The sequence below is a fragment of the Lepidothrix coronata genome, unplaced genomic scaffold (assembly GCF_001604755.1).
Source record: "Lepidothrix coronata isolate B3197 unplaced genomic scaffold, Lepidothrix_coronata-1.0 Scaffold23, whole genome shotgun sequence".
Taxonomy (NCBI): Eukaryota; Metazoa; Chordata; class Aves; order Passeriformes; family Pipridae; genus Lepidothrix; species Lepidothrix coronata.
In genome coordinates this window covers 1,661,690-1,683,152 of record NW_016690203.1, presented here as the reverse complement: position 1 = coordinate 1,683,152, position 21,463 = coordinate 1,661,690, and the positions used below count along the sequence as shown (strand labels likewise).

The following is a 21,463-nucleotide window of genomic DNA, read 5'->3' as shown; positions in this document are numbered from 1 at the left end:
AATTCTTCTCCATTGACTATTACACTGTCTCCCTACCAAAATGATTTTTTACCTTTGAGGCACAGTGAGAGTAGAAGTGGAGCATAATTTTACACTGTTTAAATGACTGTATAGGGTATACAATAGGAAGCCTTCTTATGTATTGGTAGTTTGGATCTATGTTTTATGTCAATCTCAGGGACACCAACAGAAGATCCAGACATGAGAAATGTTCTTGAATATTCAGCAAGATCTCTGTACTATTCAGATCAAGGAGAAGAATTTTGTTTTCATGAGTGGGCAGCCCTCAGTATGGTTATCGTTTTGAGTTTTTTCACACAGAACATAGTTTAATAGGTGTGGATGCTAGGTTCTTGATAGAATGACTTTTTGAGCTTGATGTGCAAGAGTAAAATAACTTCAGGCCCTTCAGCTTCATGCTAGAGAGCTCAGAACTGTTGAGGCAGTGGACTGCATACGTGAGTTAGCCTCCTACAGATTGCAACCTCCAAAAATGTCAGTCCCTCTTACCAAGGATTTCAAAACAAAGCTGGTGAGACAAGGCATCAAGATTTTGAGTGAATTTAAAACAAGGCAAGTTGAGGGCTCTATGGTCTATGCCTAAACCTGCTTTGTGTGTTGTATTTTGGTGCGTCTGTACAGACACACTTGCACATGCATAAACGTTATGTATGCTTGTGTATGACTATGTGGTTAGGTGTTGTAAAAATAAGGACTGTAGAACACTACCATGTACAAATATACATTGTATGAGAAAAGTTTTTAAAATAAGGTGAGAGCTCAGTATCTCTTGGAAATAATGCAGTAAATGTGGAAAAAAGTTATGAAAAAAATAATGAAATAAAGTTACAGTGGCTAGAATTCCTCATTGCTTCTGAAAACCTTCAACCAGAAGACCTGAGGAAAGGAAGCTTTGGAAAATTTCACATTTATGGCTTTTATTTCCATGTTTTTTCTGTACATTTAGAAACAAACTCTGTGGTGGTTTTTTTTTTGGTTTTTTTTTGGTTGGTTTTTTTGTTTGTTTGTTTGTTTTTTTAATTTTTCTTCTTGACATGTGGGACTCAAAGCACCACAAGGAAGTTTCTCACCGCAAGAAACAAAAGTGGAGAGCCAGGATTCAGGAACTGCTTCAAAGGTACGTCAGATAAGAGCCACTTTGTACTTCCATCTAATGTGCTTTCCTTCTAAAGATCTTTTAGTTCTTCACAGATATTAATGACTAGAACTTCTCCCAAATGAAAGACCTCAGGCCTAGAAAAATTAAGCCTGTGCATTTGAAAGAGGTCTCTGTTTTGTGTTACCTCCATTTTTGGATACTCAGCTTGGGCTGTAATTTTTAAGTGCTACATACAGTGCACTTCAAAAGGTGACCAAATGTCTTCTCCCGCATTTTTGATCTTTGCCACTGAATCACCCTTCAGAGAGTGAAGGAAATAGGAATTGGAGCAAAGTTTTTGTGATCAAGCTATATATGACCTTCAGAAAAATACATGCATCAAATTACCTGTAAAGAAATGAATGGAGGAAATAAATAACCCTCATGAATAGAGCAAAGGAAGCTATGTTCTGCTGTGACAGCTGATGAGCAGGCTGGTGAGCACAAAAGGGTCTAACTTTGCTGAATAAATTATTTTCTTCAATCTAATACCCAGTAAAAGGAAGGAAAGGAGAAAAATGGTGCAACTTTTAAAAGAGATCAAATGCGGTTATTTAAATGTTTGATGTTCAGTAATGAAAACTGTTTACCTTCATAATTGTATATTAGCAGCTAATAAAGGCAATAGATACAGTAGTTTAAAAGTAATAAAATCAACAACAAAGTGTATTTAATTTTAAATTGAATTGCAAGCAAATGGGTGTCCTAATGAACCCCTGTGTCAATGCAACTCTAACCAAATTAAGTGAAATTATTTCCATCATGCGAAACTAAGTAAGTACAAAGTTCCAAACAACTTCTCTCCTCAAGAAGAATGCTTTAACATCTCAGATGTTTCAGGTCTATGAATTAGCTAGTGCCATTCATTCACCTTCTGTTACTTCCGTTTAGGACAGCTAGAGCCAAATTGACTTATGGAAGCTCAAGAACAAAAGTTCAAAGGTGGTTGACCCTGTGCTTCTCGTATTCAGTCCTTAGCACTGGAATCTTGTCCTTATTTCTCATTGGTCCTGGCTCGGGCAAAATTTCCATATACTTTATTGTCACTGGCATCTACACTGGCTTTCTGACCGATTCAGTTTTTACTTGGGCATTTATGTGATAAAATTCTACTGGTAGAGAAATCTGGAAAGCAGTTTTGCTATGAGCCAGTGGTAATTTTACTGATGTAAATGTGTACATTTTCAAAAAAACAAAAAAAGGGCAAAAGAAATAGGCAAGGTCTGAGTAGAATAGAAACTGATTTGTAGCAATGTGCCAGGATCTTGGAGATAGGAGCATCTGTTTCGGAAGAGGAGAATGTGTTACCTAACTAGCACATGTGCATGAATCTGGGATGTTTATCATGATTGCACAGTCTCTGTAATTTTCTTGATGAAGAACAATGTTAATTTTTACAAATGTGGAGGCTTCTCAGATCATCACCTAGCATGCAAAGAAAGAAAATGGGAATGAAGACACTGGTGTTGAATTTTTCAAAACCAAGTCAGAAAATACTGAAGGAGTGCTGCAGGAGTGCTTCAGAAGTGCAGTCCAGGGAAATGTTGGTTTTGAGTCTTGATTCTTCCATTCTTCTTTTTTTTTTTTTTTTTTTTTTTTTTTTTTTTTTTTTTTTTTTTTTTTTTTTAATGAACACCAAGTTATAGCATTTTCTTTTGTGGCTAAAAACTTAACTCAGTACATTGCTTGGCAACCTAAGAGAGCCTATTTTTGTATATACCCAAGCTAATCCTGCATTGCAACCTTACCTGATGCAGTGATTTCTCCTTGGCTCCATATGACCCCTCTCAGTATGCTGCAGGCAGCTCCCTTGACCTCCAGCATGACACATGGCTGACCCTCAGCCATGAACAGCCTGCTCAGCCTCCAGCTTCTGAGAGCCACCATGTCCTTCTTTGTGCCTGCTCCGCCTCCACCTGCAAGTGTGGCTGGAGCATCACCAGCGCTGGCGTGACCAGCTGACCCTCCCTGGCCTCTTAAGCATGTTCTAGAAGCAAGAGCTGATGTGTTTTGAAGCCAGCAGAACATCTACAGATGTTTTTACTTAGGGTCAATAATGTTAAGATACTGATGCCATGTAGGGACAGAGGAATTACTCATGGTTCTGTGTCTGTTGATGGATGGGATTGCCAAACCATACAGTTTTATAGTGTTTTTTGTAAATGTCTTAGTTTTACATTTGCTCCTGCTGTGTTCTGGGAACAAGATTTTCTCCATAGGGTACTGTGCCTTTTGTGTATCCTGTGCACTAAGCAGGGGCAGCATTGGAAGTGTAGGGCTATTCTTGCTGAATTTGCTGGCATTCTGTGTTGCTACACTGACCTCTCTTGAAAAAAAAAACCAAAAAACCCCAACAACTTTGAGTTGATATAATTACCCTCCAAATCACTTTAAATACACAAGAAGCTAACATATGAATGACAAGGAAGGTTTAGTGGTTCACATGTAGCTGAAAATTTGTGTATGTGCATGTAAGTGTATATATATGACATATAATTTATATATTTAATTTTTCTATCTATGAAATAAGACATTTTTGAAGATTCTAAATGACATAAGATTTAGATATAAATTTATAAGATTTTTTTGGATGGGAAAAACAAACAAAAAAAGGAAGATTTTATATATATAATTTTTTTTTTTCTGTGGTTTAAAGCAATCAAATCCCCAAGGACTCAATGGTTTCCAAAAACCTGTCCAAGTTTATTGAAGCTGTCAATCAGTCCTCAAAGTGTCAGCAGAGGCAATGGCTTCCTACTTTAATATTCTCAACCTAGATCCTGAGCCCCAATGCCAGACAGAGCTGATTATAGACAAGCATTGAAACTTCAGGTTCCTTATGTCAACCTGTGGCACAGCCTGACAAATATTGGTCTTGTTATTTTTTTATGCTGCTTTTTGAAGCCTAGCCATTTCTCTGCTTTAGCAAACTGTTGTTTCTTCTGAGTGCACTGCAAGTCTTAGGATATGTTCAAGGAAAACATCAAACTTATGTATTTCCAACAGCAAGTGCTTTCTGTGTACGCATTGTAGTTAATTTCTTTTCTGTTCTTCTTCTCATTCCGACTTCTGCAGATTGGGAAGTCAGCCGCTGAAAACAGAAGAGAATGGAAGGGAAGAAGAAATGATAGCCAGCTTTGGTAACCTCGCAAGTGTGAATACTGGATTAAATGGAGCAGCAGCAGGGCCTTGCGAGAAGGTGAGGTTCTCCATGAGTGCTCTTTTTCCCAATGTGAACTGCTAAATGACTGGATCAATTGTACTGCTCTTTTTTTTTTTTTTTTTTTTTTTTAATTTCTCTTTTCATAGTTTAAGAGGATAGAATTTAGCAGGTTTCAAAATATGCTTTCCAGCAAAAGTAACCATATGCTTAAAGAGAATGTCTAAAGCTATTAATGATGAATCATTTGGGCATGGCAAGAGTTCTTCAAAACAGTTTGTCAGTGCTGGCCAAGCAAAGTCTTTCAGCAGGAGATGAGACAGCTATGCCACCATGCAAATGAGACAGGCTTGAAATATGATGAATCTTCTATCTCCTTTTCCTATTCGACTGACACTCGCTTTGAGGAAGGTTGTAAATGCAAGAGAGATTGTGGTATAATTCCTCAGACTGGCGTTTCTGCCCCCCAGTCACTATTCGATTATCTTCCAAATTGCTGTGTTTCAGAGAGATAAAGATTTTTTATGGCTTGCTGACTTGAAACAACCAGAAGAGCCAGAAAAGAGATGGCTAACCGGCCATGCATAGTAATTCCATTGGTAAATGACAAAATCTTTGTTTGTATGACATTTCCAAAATTACTACAGAAGATGAATCTAAAATACAAAATGTCACATTTGGCATGCAAAACTATCACAATATATTTCAGTATAAAATTCATAGAGGCGTTTAATTTAGAATGTGTTTAATAACGAAGGCTGCCTGCATCAGTAATCCTGCCTTGAGGTTTAAAAAGATTGTCTTATTTATTCACATAATGTTAATTTTTTTTATATATGATTCAGAAACCAAAAATATTAAGGTTAAATCTTCATTGTTAATTAAGATTTTCTAATTAAGCTGAAAATTATTGTCATTCAGATTAATTGTTAAGTATGGTTTGTGTTGAGAAACAAAAGAAGTTTAACAAATTCAGCTGTTTATTTAACTGCTTAATTTAATTCCAGAAGCTTTCTATCTATATGGAAATATGCTATCTCTTCCAAAATAAATCCAAGACAGGATTAAAGAAGAGATTATTAGCTACTGTAGGCTTAAACTGTGAGACCACTAAACCTAGTAGTCAAGGTAGCCATGTGATTCTGAAGTGTGGGTTCTTATAACCAATTGAAAAAAAAGGACATCTATCACTAGTCTTTTCTCCAAATAATAGAATAAATTGATTTCTTGGGGAAAAGAGGAATAGCATTGCTGATTTTAAGCACTAAATAATTAGTTACTGTAGAAACAATTTTATCCATTCAAGTCAACACTGGAGCCTAACTGGGACTCCCTGTTGTGTGCCTGACCCCTGCATTTGGGCAGCACTGAAGTATCTTCTGGTGTAGTGGGACAAACCTTACATCATTACTCAGGCAAGGTTGTGTAAGGATTGTACAGTCGTGTCTGTTCCCCACAGCCAACCCCCACACTGAGAAGCTGAATACACAAGGAAAGCACCAGAAAAGTATTTCTGGTACACAGCATTTATTTCATGCTAAACATTCTGTAACTCAGACAACATCTTGTCAACAGCAACCAGCAGACGTTTCCTTCTGTCTGGACTTGGAGTAAAGGTGCCTTTAGGGAGTTGTTATTAAATTCTACATGTGTTGCACTTTGATTACTATTTTTAAGAGAACCTGATTATATGATAATCAGAAGGTAAAAGGATAGTCTGCATCTTACACAGCACTAATAGCTTTGGCAAGGCTAATAATTAGTGTAAAAACATGGCCTGCCCTGTCTTTCACTCTGAGCCTGTGGCCTGCTCGTCACATCAAATATTGTGCCTGTCTCTCAAAGCATGCTGTATTTTTGAAGGTATTGTCTTCCAGTTTATTCTGCCTTATTATTACTGTCTAATATCTTCTGGTGTCATACTTCACCAGCTCTACCTTTCCTCCAAGGATGCTCAACATTTTATGAGTAGTATTTGTACTGCTTTTTTTATCTGTCATCTCTATGACTTTTGACCTCCCTAATTGCAGATACTTGGCTAGCAATAAGTAATTGCAGGTTGAACAAGAAATGTGTTGTCTGTTTTTCAGTGTTTGTTTTCTGGAAGAAATTTGTTCTTGCTAATTGTATGATTAAAGTCAGCTCAGCCCATGTTGGTAACTCGGAACCTTCTCCCTAGGTTGACTACTCCAAGAAGCCTCAGTTAATAGAAATTCACTTCAAATGCTTGAGGGGAGTCAAAGATAAGGTCCCTAAAGGCCACTACACTCTCAAAGTTCGTGTTCTGAGCCGCTTAGGTGGTGGCTTGCTGGAGAGACCTGAACTGAAGGAGCAGCCTCAGGCCAGGACAACGCAGCCTGTTACTCATGGTGGAAACTTCTACAACACTGAAATCTACTTTGGACAAAGTATCCAGACAGTAAGCAACACTTCATAAATATGCTGTCTTTGCTTTGAAAGTTAAAACACATCCGCTCTTTCTCCTTTAGGCTTATATATTTAATGCATTCCATCATGTTAATAATTTATTTAATATTTTAAGGTGCAATTTAGAAAGGTGCAATTTTTTTCCCCTAGGTTAACCCTCATCACTCACTCTAAAAGTGCCAAATATACGCTACATCATATAGTGTTGTCAGCTAATTTTAAGTTTTACTTTTATTCTCTCTTATCTATGCAGCTTGTCAGCTATGTAATTTGATTTCTGTAAAGTAGCTTTAGAATAATAAATGAACGAGTGGGTGTATATAAACACATGAATGCCCAAATCCTTCTGTGAGTTTTTAGCTCCATTGACCCCCATTTGCCAAAAAAGCAGCATTTGGATTATTTTGGAAGGAGCCCAAACACTCGAGGCTCTATTCTGTCTTTTGTGACTGAGGCACACATATTTTCCTGCCTAAGCATGCTGTGCATGGCAGGATTGTTGTGTGTCAGTTGCTCACTGTTGTAGCTAATGCCTAGTGCTGGTTGAAACATTGGTCTCAGATAAACCCTCTGGCACGTGAAAGCTTCTTTACGGTTTGAAAAACAATCTTCATCTCTCTCAGTGCGGTGGGGTTTTTTTGTGTGTGTTATGAGGCGTTGGTAGAATGACTAGTTTTTTCTACTTTCAATCATTTATTTTGTGCTATGACCTGAATGGTAGTTTTCCTCCTCCAAACCTTCTGTTGTCCAAAGTGTTGCATAGATACAGAACAGACAGGCAGTCCTTATCCCAAAGAGCTTTGGGATAGCAAACCTTTATGTACGCCACTGATGCTTTCAGCTACTTGTGGATTGGTAATTTCAGATGTTGGGTTTGTGACTTATAAAGTGTTACTAAGTCACATTTTCTGCTTTTTAATTGTTTATCACCTCTAATAGATAATGAACAGTGTCTGTAATACAGCTATTGGTGTGAAAGGAATCACATATATGGGGGGGGAAAACTGTGAATGTGACTTTCCCATGATGTTAAAACAAATACATGCATCTGTCAGAGAAATCACTGAGCTGTGATTCCTTCCTAGGCAGGATGTGTGCATCCTGGTTACTTTCCTTGGAGATTAAGTATTGTCTTGAAAGGAGAAGACTGGACAGTATGACTGAATGACTCCAGCATGATCTGCTTACTTTCAGCATCATGTTTCTCCTAGGTCTTTGCTGCTTTTTGCATTTGCAAGTTTGCTTTAAAGTTCTCTTGGGTCTCACAGGGGACATTTGATTAGCATCTTCACCAAACTTCATTTTTAGTCTAGTGAACCAGCGTGCAGGTCTCGGGCAAGTTCACTTAAAATACAGGACCAGGAGAAGTTGGATTAAATGACCTTCTGATAACTCCCTGTCTTCAGTACTCTATAATGGACAGCAAAAGCTTGATGTCATAACTTTAGAAAACCTTCTCCACCAGCTCATTTTGAAGACATAGGATGTATTGTACCCTGGATGACTCTACCTTTCTGTTCTTCCACCTTGGTATTGGTGCACAACCTTAAGATATGTTTCAGAAGAAACCCTTGGGGTCTGTGCTGAGATGAGGCAAATTTTAGGCTTCAGATGGTTAACATCTACCAGAAAACTTGGGGTAAGTAGTGATGTCTTAATGGTGAGCTTCACATGAGCATCTAGGTTTGAACACAATCTAATATACAACACTACTGCTCTGGGATATATTATGGGGTGGGAAATAGAAGTGTTCACAAATGCAGAATACGCTTCTGTTTTCATTGGCCAGAATAATGATAGGAGTTCAGTGTAAACATGGTGAAAATGAAGACATGCATGCTTGATATTGAAGGAAAGCTTAATTTTAAGTAATATATTAGAGAAATTGTTCCAGAACACTACATCCTTCCAAAAATAATAACCCTGTCATGTCGGCAAAGTTGGTGTCAGCGTGGGTTACCTGCTGCGTACAGAAAGTGCTGGTCATGTAAGTTAGATCTGCCTCAGGGCTAGTCTGACTTGCACACCCGACCTTTCAAAAATGTTTTCTGTTCATTAATCAATGTTCTTTGCTCCAGCTTGCCAGTTTCCCTTCTTTCCGCTCCTTCATTGTCCTCCCTTTTAGTTTGTCAACCTACTTCCCCAATAACCTCTGACTACTTACTAGACAGTGGCTCCTAATAGCTGCAGTTGAATTTTATTTATCTTTCAATAAGGCCAGACAGTCAAACAAGTAATTTTTTTAATTTAAATTATGCTGGATGAAACCTGTATGAATACTTTGGATTGTGATAAAACGCAATTGCTGTTTCACATGACTGTTTACCATTTTAGAAATAGCAACAAATGGCATAATCTGAATAGGGTTTGTTTTAGACTCATCATTTATAGGATATTTTCATATATTTAGTTTATGCAAGTGGACTTTAGGCTTTTATAGGTAAAGTCTGTGTGACTGCATCATCTTTACCTAGAACAAGGATTTTACTAGTATAACTTCCTTATTGCTGTTTCATGGTGGGTAAGATCCTATTATAGATAAGACCTAAGTAGTCAGTAAACATTTTTTTTTCACAGTGTATTTAAAGCACTGTTTTACTCGATAGGATTATGTTCAAGTGTTAGCAAGTCCAGATTACATTTTTCAGCTTAATGATGACTTGAAGAGCACAAATGAATTCCAGTATGCAAAAGTATAATTTTACACAGAAAAAGGTGTTTTATTTTGCCATCTTTTTTTAGGTTAGTTCAGTAGACATTAAAATTGTTCTATGAAACAGTTACAACAATAAGAACAAAACCTCACTTTTCAGAGTAACAATATTCATTGGCTTCAGTGGAACAAAAGTTGGAATGTGGCAAAAAAGCTTCTCTTCTTTAAAAAAAAACTGTTTTCAGCTATAATTTCAATTATCGGGACTAAAATATTTTGTGGTACATTGCCAACTTTGCCTATAGAGGAGGAACCTTTAAGGAAGATGTTCTTATTTCCTCTTTCTTTGCAACAAATTATAAATATTTCTGAAGCACTTTTCAAGACAAAATATTGCCTGTTAGAAAGTGTTCAAAATGGGAAGTTCAGATAGGAAATTTTCAACTGTTGCGAAGAGCACCAAAAGTCAATGAGGTTACCTGCAAGTGACATTTAAAAAGTATTCATTATGCAGTCCAGACACCTCAGAAGTCAGTCCAGCACTGCTGAGCTCCAGAAGTATGTGAGCATTGGTGCTACACATTTTCCCCAGTGTACCTGGAACTTGGGATAGTACTAAATCTGTTCATATGCATGAAAAGACATCATTGCTGACAGAACAGTTCACAGAACTGAAGATTTTTAAAGAGTATATCAACTGGTTAATATTTATGTAACAGTGTGGCGAGGTACTAGCAATATTATAACAGTAGCTGGGTACCATTTTGTTTTACTTGAGGGAAATTCAATATGAATAAAACAGCAACTTTTCAAACATGACATTTAATCCACTCATGTAAATCATACCAGGAAATCTATTATTCATTATTAAAAGGGCACCATATTTTTATTACACTGAAAATGAAACACAAATGCTGTGAAAAATTTAGTGCCTTTTCCTGAAGTTTCAGGACACTTATCATGTAGTCATCTAGCAGGGGCTGACACTCATTTTAAAATATGGCTACAAAATTAATAAATTTGAACTCTTTTGCTTGGAAAAAGAGGATGTTCTATTTCACTGAATGAAGTGGATTTATTTTTTATTTAAGGCTTCCTAAATACTTCAGATGGCAAAGTACTTTGGTAATGTTCACATTTGGAGTTAGACATACAATGAATAAAGTTCATGTCTTTATCAGTCATTTCCAGTATTTTCTTCCCTGAAGTGCATTTTGAAAACTACATATATCAGAAACTGATTAACATGACCTAAGGTATTAATTCTTAAAATATGATGAAACAAACAGTTTCAAGGACATTATTTTCTGTATGTCAGCAGCTGTCTAAGGTCTGTGATGCTTTTAATAATTACAAAACTAGGTATCATTAGCAAAAGTAGACCACAAACTTTCCCCTCCTTGTGTGCCCCCCCTCCACCGTTTATTTTATTCTTTAGTGAAATGCTGGCATAAATGAAGAACATCTAGCTCTTGGACACATTTTTAGGACATAGTATAGGAGTTTGATAATGCTTAGCAGTGCCAGATGACTTTCAAAATGAGAGCCACTTACATTTTCCCTGAATGCAAGTATTTGTAGTTGGGATGATAAGGCACTACATGAACCTTTTGGTAAATTCAAGAACTAAGCCTATACAGGTGCTTGTATTTATTTGAAGACTGCAGGCTTGATGTTTTTATTTCACAGGAATATGTACTTATAACTACTTCTATTTTATTTATCTGAGTCTGTTTGAGGTCTGGTCTTCAATCGCCATTTGCTAAATGTCTCTTTGCAACAGCTCCTCAAAATACATGTTCTCAGAGCAATTCTGTTCCATCTGTGTCACAACCCTGTGGCACTGTACCATCCTGAGGGATAGATCTCTGTGGTAGGACACCAGCAGCCCTGGGACTGGTCACTGCTTATACTGTGGGGCCATGGGCCCCATGCTGCTCGGACTGGCTGATAGTCCTTCCACAGTGCTCTGCTCCCCAAGTGGCCATGAGTCTGTCGTCTTGCTGTGCACCCAGCAGAAAGCATCACAGGGACCTGCTTTGGCCCAGTGCCATGCTGTGCTCACATCCTGTTCCATCCTAGAGCTGCAGCAAGGTAGTATCTCTGGAGACCTTTGCTGCCCATAGATGGACTTCCTAAATGTGGATGGCTCCATTTCCACCAACGTGTGAAGACTTTGAGAGATTCATTAAGTCTGGTGTGCTTACATTACAAAGCTATTACATATTAGAATCTATTGTATCTACCTTATTTAGAACTTATTTACATATTCAAAAGGTCACTACTTCTCCTAAGTTTTGTTTTTGGCAAATTGGAGTTACGTGTCATGTCTAATCACTGTCCTCCAGTGAAGGACTTCTTGGAATCTCCTGCTGGAATGTACCGTAAATGCTCTGTCAGCTTATACCAATACATATTGCCCAAAGACCTCAGAAATGTGACCCACATTATAATGCATCATATCTGACTAGAGTAAGGTATGTTGTCTGCTTTGGAAAATCTAGCAGACATATGTTAAAAATCAGGAGCGTCTGGGGCCAGACTTTTATTTTGGACCACTCCATGGCTTATTCCCTAACTAATTGAAAATTATATCTGTAAGAGAGCTTGACGTGAGCTGTAGGACACAATAGCTGTACAAAAGTCATATATTATCTGGGGCAAATCGGCAGGAAGGCAGAATGCAGCCTCTGCCTGTATTCTTAACTCCAAGTGAACTCCAGACAACAGAGAACACTAAGTACAAAATAAATGCTTGCTCAAACAAAAAATTCAGAGTTTGAAAAAAAGGAACAGCTCCATGACTCACCAGAGGTGACAGCCTCGAGCTGTGGAAAGGGACCTACACTCTGCTTTAGTCCATATCTACAAGTTATAGGAGTCAGCAAAACACCCTCAGAAGATGCTGTAATTTTTTTGCCTTAATATATCTGGTTTAAAAGCATTTCACATTTTAAATTATTATCTGTGAACTTAGGATCATCAGGGTAGCTGCAAGGCTGTACTGCAGAAATGGGAAGAGTATATTACGCCACCAAAGAACAAAAAGTGATCCTGTTTAAATATGCAGTTTTTGAGCAGACCACACAAGGAAAAAGGGATTTGTTCTCAGGAGTTGGTCTTCCTATTTCTTTGCTGGTGAGTGGTAGCTAAGCCCCTGGAAAGAGAGCAGAGACTGACCAGGTTTGGACCATCTAGGAAATGCTGAAGGAGCATGAACTCTGCATTGGCACTCCTTCCCTGGTGAAGTGAATGTTGCTGCATTCCTGGCTGGACCAAAACTTAATGGATGAAGAGGTTGTGATGGGGAATCCAGAACAGCATCAAGAAAGCGACATGAGATGGAGCAGCTGGTGGAGCAAAAAGGAGAGGGAATCTGCCTGTTCCGGCTCTGGAGCCTGGGCCAGGCAAAGTGACACTGCTGCATGATTCAGCCCTGCATGCCGAACAAGCCACATTTTCGTGAGACTCCTTGGCTCTGAGTGGTTTCTGGGCAAAGCACATGTCCTCTTGACACAAAATAAATAAACTCTGCTGTTTTGTGTCTGTGGCCCACGTTATCCCAGGAAATTCGTGCTCTGATCGTGCTGAAATCAGTCTCAGGAATAAATAAGTGAGATGGAAGTGGCAGGAGAGGGAACTTTTTTCCTGCTTTCCTCTTACAAAGATGGTTTCTCCCTTGCAGGATGAGGTCAGAATCCACTCAGGCCAGTGGTATATCACCAGAAGCACTCGGGGAGGCTGGAGCTGGCTGTACCATACATTACTACTCCCTGCTGGTCCAAGAACAGAAAAGAATTAGCAGCAGATGTGCTAGGACAATTAGCAACAGATGCAGAGGCTAAAGCTCACAGAATGCAAACATTATTCCCCTGTATTTGAAGAGATAAAAAGCCAGATTCTGGTCCTCTGGTGTTAGGTAGTTGTGCTGCATACGATGCTGCTGGAGTCAACTATGGCCTGAATTATCTCTCCTGGAGGAAAGGGAGGCAGTGGTGAATCATCACTGCTCTGGTAACATAGGAGAGGGCAGGTGTTTCCATTGGGGCACTTGTTGCAAATCTGGGAAGACACTGGAGTGATTTGGCACAGTATGTCAGGAGGAATCCTGCCCTCTGACACTGCTGTGGGACTGAAAGTAGTGAATAAATTGCCTGCTTACAAATACTGCTGTCCTGTGCTCCAGGTGGATCATCTGTGAGCCTAAATTTGTGTACTGCGGCCCAACAGCTTCTGGTCCATACTCTGCCGCTATCAGGGAGGCTGGAAAGATGGTGGTCCTGCATAAAGGCTTAAGGAGATCTGCAAGCTGCAGGGAGAGGAGTCATTTGACTTATGTCAGACTTGAAAGGTCTGTTGTCTCTCTCCAAAGATAGGGAAAGGGAAAAAAAAGTGGGGAAATAAATGATATTGCACTGTATGGTCCTTCTCTGATTTGTGCGTTATTTTGTATTCAGTTACCTGTTCAAAGACAGGCAGTGATGGAAAGCTGAGGAAATAAGTTTTCAGCTATTCCAGGACATTCTGATGATAGATAGGGACTTTTGGAAAACCCTAATAACATGATATTTTACTTTTACTTCAGTCTATGTTTCTATTTCCTCCCCTCTGGCCTTTTATAAATTTCAAAGTTACACAACACTTCCCAAGAATGCCCTTCCCTCTGCCTTTTTACTGGCCTTGAACATAAACAGGGAGAGCTTGAAATCTGGTTGTGAAACCTTCACCTTATTTTGACAATAACAGTCTCATCTCCAACACTATTCATTTTACATAGTGAATTAATTTTTTGTTTGTTAATGATGGGTTCTTCTTCCTATTTAAAAGATTTTCTACCTGTGTTTTACACTACTGAAATTCATGTGCTGTGGTTCTCATAATCAGAAATAATGAAACATTAATTTATATTATATTTTCCAAGATTTATTCTATATAATAAGTAACTATTGAATTCTCTTTGCATATTTTAATTAAATTTAATCTGTTTGAGTTGCAGTGGTCAAATTTTTGGGTAATGTGAATTAAGTAATGTAACATTTGTTCATTTTTTTCTAAATTGAAAATATTTGAAGACGCAGAGAAGAGAAGCAAAAGTTTATTTATTCTCTGACAAGGTTAAAGCCCAAGAGCAAGTCAAAACCCCCAAAGCCTCACACTGGATCTGTTTATTGAAACATTCAAATACAATTCATTCTCTCTATGATTTCTTTGTTGAAACTATGGCAGCATATGGGGAAGTAAGATATATTACAATAAAACTGATATAAAACAGTTGAATTCAGAAATAGTGGCAAGAGATAATTTTGGTTCACTATGATTTAATTCAATTAAATGAAACACTGCTAACTGCAGACTAAGAAGAATTACTTGTGCCTGTGCAGGCACACACAAGTATTATTTATTCTCTGCTGCATCTCTCTTTACAGAAGAAATTACACCAGTAAAAAGTAGGTGCTTGATTCTTTCATAGCACTGTAAAAGTCTATATACCTCACAGACCTCAATGGAAATTTTACGTGAGCAAGGAGAAACATTGAGCTAAGGTGTTGGAGAGTAGACCCTTTAAAACTCAGGAATCTGTCCTTATTTAGTATGCTCTCTTTGAATGTCAGCAGTTTTGGTGCAGGCTTGTGGACTAACTTATAAGATAGTGCCTCAAATGAGGTTGCCACCAGCAGGAAAAATATAACTGCCAATTTTATTTTTTTCTTCAGAAACAAAACAATCCATCAAAACAAACTGGTCTGTTTGAGCTGCCTGTGCCTTGCCTATCCCAGGCACTGCTCTGAGTCTCTCGAGGAAGAGCAATTACTGATCACCATCCTCCTCCTCTATCCACCTAAGGTGTTCCCTTCCCGGTACCATAATAGCCCAAACCCACAGAGGCACACAGGCATTCAAGGACTGTGAGTTTCAATTGGAACTATGTGCCTAAATGCCTTTGTGCATCTATGCCTACAGGCCATGCTGGCCATGCCCCAAATCCCAGCTCCCAGGCTCACTGCCTAGGAGGAGGCTAATGAAGGGCAGGTGGCACAAGACTGAGCTCCCTCCCAGGGCTATCTGACCCTGCAGCTGTGGGACAGTGAGCTGTGACGGAGATGAGTGCTCATTGTGGCAATGGGAAAAGATTTACCATGGATGTTGAGAGGACCTGCCTCCTTTTTGAAACTCTCCTGTTTCAGCCTGGCTATCCCTTCCTAGCCAGAAGTTCCTCCCATATAAATCACCCTCCCAGTGCTTTACAGGATGGAAATGAAAGCCCACAGGCAACTCCATGAATGCTTGGCATGCCAGCATAGAGTAACAGACAGAGGCTTGGCCAGGATTTTTGTATGGATCCAACAGAAAGAAATTTGATAGGTATGTTTTATTTGACCACGTAAGCTAAGATGTGTGACACTGTCCTGCTTGGGTCAGGCACCCGCTGTTCATGCATAAGGACTCCCAGAACGATAGTCCTTACAACCTCACACCTTGTAGCAGACAGGTGTGGTATAAAATGCTTGTTTATGTTTTGTCAATATGTTTCTGTCATGGCATGCTTTAAACATCCAGCTCCTATAACTGTAAGCAAATGGGTGCCTCCAGTCCCAAAGAGTGAGTTGCAATGTAGGTCTGGGATAAGAGCTTACAGCAAATGAAGAATAACTGTGAGCCAGAAACAAAGGAATAAATTTTTAATAGTCACAATGATTACCCTTACACATCTGCGTGACCACTGTCTGTTTACAGGCAGGCTAGCAGAAGAGCATCTACTCTTGAGTTATTCTTAAGAGAAGAGTAAGTCTGGGAATCAAGGAGGAAACCAAAACGTGTGTTGTGATGCAGTAGTAATTTCATCTGCTAATGCTTTGGGATTGTTTGATAAGGCAGATAACTGCCTTTGATCACATCATTGTAACCATCACCTTTAATTTGTAGCACAGAGGTTGCTATCTAGCACCCAGCTAGCCAAATGAAATGTATGGCTTGATTAAGGATCTCTTTTGTCAGTAATTTGTGCCTAATGTTTTTAGCTTTCCCACGGGCTGTTACAGAAAATGGTAAATCTGGTTTAAATGAAACCTGATACTGTTAATGGTTTAATAGCAGCTGCCACAGGGTTATGGCATTTTTCAACAGATGCTTCTGTTTCGTTTTAAGCCTACACTAAGTCCTAGAATATATTTACATAATTAATATAAAGTACACCTACATAATAATGAAAATATTTATAGTTTTAAAAGATTTCCTTAAATGACTTCCTCTGTCTTGCTATTATCTAATCACAATATATAACTTGAAACAGGAAGGCATATTATTAGAAATAATAATTTATATTCACTTCTTCAAAAAAGTTACGGAATGCAGCACAACCATGAACACTTATCATCTCCTAACATGGCAGTTGTTGGTATGGGGAAATCCCTTAGCTTTTTCAGAAAAAGAGAGAAAAATTTGGCTGCACCTGGATTATGCTAATTACCTTGATGTTCAATAATGTGTATAAAAGAAGTCATGCTTGTATTTAAATATACACATTGAGAAAGAGCTGTGTTGGGGTGTGTACTTACATACAGAAATATTTGAAGCAGTACAGATTTGTGGCCGGTTGTTGACTACAGAATGTCATCTTGATTGAGGAAATTCCTGCTAATTTAGGAAGATTTAGGCATTTTAGGCTTTTCATAGTTGGTGACTGGTTTGCATTGATGTCTTCTGCTCGGAGGTCTTATTCTTGAGTTTCAAAAAGTGCAGAGGGTATATCCTACTGGACACTCAAAGTCAAAAGATGCCCTTTGAATATTGTGGGCTTCTGCAGTTCACAGGGAGGAAAGCAGGAGAAAAGGCTTCTCTTTGTCTACCTTGGCTGGAAGGTAAGGTAATGTTGAGCAGGCGAGTGTACCAAGATATTTGCTGCTATGAACTGTGAGGACTGAAATGGGAACAATAAAATGTGAAAAACATTCAAATAACAGAACACTGTCTTTATTAAAGAAGATTTAAGATTTAAATCTTAAATTTAAATTGAATTTAAGAGATTTAAGAGATTGGATTTAAGAGATTAGGCAGTCCCAGTTCTCTTAAGAGAATGTGTAGGAATAGTGGCAAAGCAGATGTTTCTCTGTCTGAGAGGCATAGCTGATGTATTTGCTCCCCTTGTCTCCAGGTGACTACCCTTCATAGCTGTTAGCCTGGGTATGATGGTAGTCATCTTCCATGATCTAGCTTTTGTATGTTTTTTTTTCTTTTATTTGTCTTTTTGAATGTATTAGAATTGCTCAACAGGACCTGGGTCAACCCTCACCTTGATTAAAGAAAACAGTTAAAACTGTGGCATAGAATCAGATTACTTTTTCTTTGTGCTTACCCTCCTCCCTTCTCTACCTGCCAAAACTTTACAGACAGATTTACATAACTTCATATTACTTCATAGTGTTTCTTCACCACTAGTTTTCACGTCTTTGCCATGGGAACACAATTGCCCTAGAGCCCCAAGCTCTTCCACAGCTCCAAACCACTCAGAAGAATATTTCTACCTATCCGATGAAAAGTGCAAACAGTGTTTGCCAGCCTTTGGTATGCTGAGAGTTTTTTACCTCAAAATGCTTTTTGACCCTACACTGAGGTTCACATACTTTGCAGAAAGAACTTTAATTTAGAGGAGGAAGGCTATTGTGTACCAGCATTCTTCCCAGAACTGGGTGGAGAAGATTTTGTGACTCAGTGAGGTGCAAGACTGCAAGTATTCTCATTGGGTATTTGGATGAGGTCTCCAAAGTTGCTGCAAGATTAATCCAGTAGTGTCTCAGCAAGCCCTCACAGGGACACCTCAGATTTCCAAGATGGTTTCTCACTCTGTCTTAAAGTTTTCTAGTGGCAATGTTTTTACACCACTGGTAAACAAAGACAGTAAATGAAGGCTTTCAGAAAGCCAAGGGGAAAACAAAGAAATCACAAAATTAACATTCAAAAAAAACACAGCATTTTTTCTCAGAGTGAAAAATTGTTCAAATACATGCTTTGCTGCAAAGAGAAGAGTTGTTAATTGTTTTTGTATGCAAAATTGGTTCAAAGGTATGAAGTTTGTAGAGCTTTATATGATAAAAGAAAGTCAGTTCCCTTGTGATGTTTTTGTAACTAATAAATCTTTTTCTCCTTCTTTGCTAGGTTCTACCACATAGAAAAGCTATGAAGCCAGGAATGGTACTCCTCTTTGAACTTTTCCTTCTTCGTGGCACCTATACTTGGATTGATCAAGAAGTAGGATGGGGAGCTTTTCCCTTATGTGATAACAATTTTAATGCTTTGGAGGGAAAATTTAAATGTCCCTTCCTGAGAGGCCATTACGACCCTAAAGTTGACAGATTCAAAAAAATTGAAAACTTTATTTGTCAAGACTTGGATCATTGGTTATGCAATCTCTACTTTCAGGTTTGTATTAAAAAAAATAGGCCTACTTTTTTAGTCATTGTTACTCACAACAGATTCTATTTCCTTCTGTCAGCCCTAAAAGATTTGTCTTTCCAAAAAGCAGCTTCTCAGCCTACTCAATGAGTATCTAAATCTCATTGCATCTCCAACTTTTACACGAAATTAGTAGATATTTTGCAGCTTTGCAGCTGGATTTTAGGATTATTTAAAATATAAAAATATTTCTTGGGGTGCTGGGTAATTGGATCAAAAGTTCAAATTCCAAGTTTGGCCCTGCCACTAGTACATGTTAATTTCCTCCACAGTTTTACTGAATCACAGAGATACTTTCATATGACTACAAGATAAAATAATATTTTTTCTGATATTGTTTTACTTGTATGTGTGGGACCTCCAGCTAGTGAGCATGGTTCTGTTGTGTTAGGAACCTTACTTTTGAACAGTTTTTGGGCATAGTTCAGACATGATGTTATTTGTATGTCTTTAGTGAAAATGGACCTAAATTAAGAACTTCTCTCCGGTGGAAAGTTTTTTCTGGATGGGCAAGTTAAGGAGTTTTTTGTAGCTGAAATATGTTTCTTCATTCAGAATCTTAACAAGATCTTAAACTTATACCTCTTTTATAGTCAAATTTTACTCAGGAAAAAATACCAAAATAGATGAATTTTGAAAGCATCTCAATTATAATGTGGGCTTACTTAATAGAAATTTCAGTTTTTAATTTTCTTGTAAGTGATGATTTTCAGACAATCTTATTTTTGGGTCTACCAAGAGTAAAAGAAAGTAAAAGTAACTTCAGAAACACATAAAGCGATAAGAATTTATACAATAAATATACCTAATACATGCTAGGAAAGAGAATGTCAGAAATAATAGAGCTATTGGGTAAGGAGGAGGTGAAGATTCCAAAGCTGCAAAATTAGTCTTTCAAATCAATGTATAAGGTGGGATGATTTAATAATCCAGGGTATCTGTATTTTCCCATATGATTCTGAAATTGGATTGTGACTCACACCCCCCTCATCACCCCCCATTTACTGGGATGTCTGCTTTGGTCAGTAAGCAGACATACATGGTAAACTTGTATGGGAGAGGACATACATGGTAAACTTGTATGGGAGAAGAAGGTAACAAATGGAGCAGAGAGAAACAAGAATTTCCTAGAATTCTCATAGCAACATCTTGGACTTCTAGGGTTCACAAACTGTGTACAAACAAGTATGTTCTGGTTCAGTGGAATTCTGAACTGCTTTCTTTTTATTTATTTTTTTCCCCCCACTTAATAGATAACTAAACTGCCACAGGATTCAGATAAGCAAAGTAAGTGTGATATGCATCTTCATCTCCCCCCTGAACTTCACATGTATTCAAGTGTTGCTGAAAAGAATGATGTCTCAGAGAAGGTTGTACAGTCTGGACCACAAGGTGATGGATTCAAACTTTGATGTTTTTATTCGGGTTTTCACTGGAGCAACCCATAGTTTAATTTTAATGTTGGCTAGTCCTTATTGATCTTGTTAAGCTAGATTTTTTTCTTCATGCCTTGTAGCAGGAATACTGTGATTCTTTTTATTAAGGTGGTTTAACTTTGTTTCAGGTGTAAGTAATGTAAATAAACCTCATTGCTAAGGATTATACTTTCCGTGCTGGCCTATGCTTAAGGCTGAATAATGCTTGGAATGTCACAGCAGTAGCATTTCAGCTGCTTATGGCATCAAGCTTATAGAAAGAGAAAAAAAAAAGGTACTTTTTTTTTTGTCTATCGCTTGAAGAACTCTAGCACCTCCCTGGGCTACAACAAGGACTTCAAATTTGGCAGGGAGATAGTTCTGGCATCAGAGACATGCCTTATGCTACTCCTATAAAATTCCATTAGATTCAATCAAGCGGTAATCCATAGGAAAGACAATTATCATTTGCTTGTGCACAGCAGACCTCCCCAGAAGCTTTCTTAAAAAGCTGAATGTAAGTTTTAGACTGAGCATCCTTCCTGGCCTCTGTGAACCTTCTGATGTAGCCACGCTGAAGACGTAATTGACTATATTGCAATGGACTCACAAATTGCTCCTCTACTGTTAGAAATCAAGTAATGAGAAAAATGGCAGGAGACTGCTGTTGCTCTTTTCTTTTTCAGCCTGTGGGATGTGACTGCCATGGGCAAAAAGAATTCATTTTTGCTAAATAGTTGTTTCTATATTTTCTCTTGTTTAATGAACAAGGATGCAGCCAAACTACAGATTGTAGTGTATCTGTGAATATGATATAAAGATCTGAAGCAGAGACTTAGTTCTCCAGGACAGAGGTTCCTCAGGCATTTGAGAACAGTAGCAGTGATACACTGTAGATGGCATGGGAGGGAAAAAAAAAAAGAGTGTATTGGAAGGAAAGAAAGAGAATAGATAAACAATAATCATTCAGCATGGTAGATGAGCGGCTCAGGTTGGAAGTATAACATGAAAAGAAGACAGTAGAAGTATTTTTCAGGCATTGAGTAATGATTTAGGAGAGAAAGAAAGTGAGGTTTGCCCTGAGATGCTTTTAGGCTAAGCAGCAATTGCACTATGATCAAAAGACTTTTATATAACCACCTTGAACCAGAAGCATGGAGTGTAAACATACACTGTGCTGTAAGGTCCTTTTTGTTGTC

At 38.2% G+C, this 21,463-nt stretch overlaps 1 protein-coding gene across 5 annotated transcripts in view; it reads left to right on the top strand.

Moving 5' to 3' along the window:
- LOC108494298 overlaps positions 1–21,463 on the top strand; it is a 192,121-nt gene that overhangs the window by 59,680 nt on the left and 110,978 nt on the right. For all 5 annotated transcript variants that reach the window (XR_001873808.1, XM_017808657.1, XM_017808656.1 and 2 more), the window contains 5 exons: positions 1,071–1,138; positions 4,235–4,358; positions 6,499–6,738; positions 18,553–18,816; positions 20,103–20,241. Coding sequence is in view for 4 of the 5 variants with exons in the window: in XM_017808657.1 (XP_017664146.1) it covers positions 1,071–1,138; positions 4,235–4,358; positions 6,499–6,738; positions 18,553–18,816; positions 20,103–20,241 (835 nt within the window). In the remaining variant the exon portion in view is untranslated. The remainder of the gene's footprint in view (positions 1–1,070; positions 1,139–4,234; positions 4,359–6,498; positions 6,739–18,552; positions 18,817–20,102; positions 20,242–21,463) is intronic.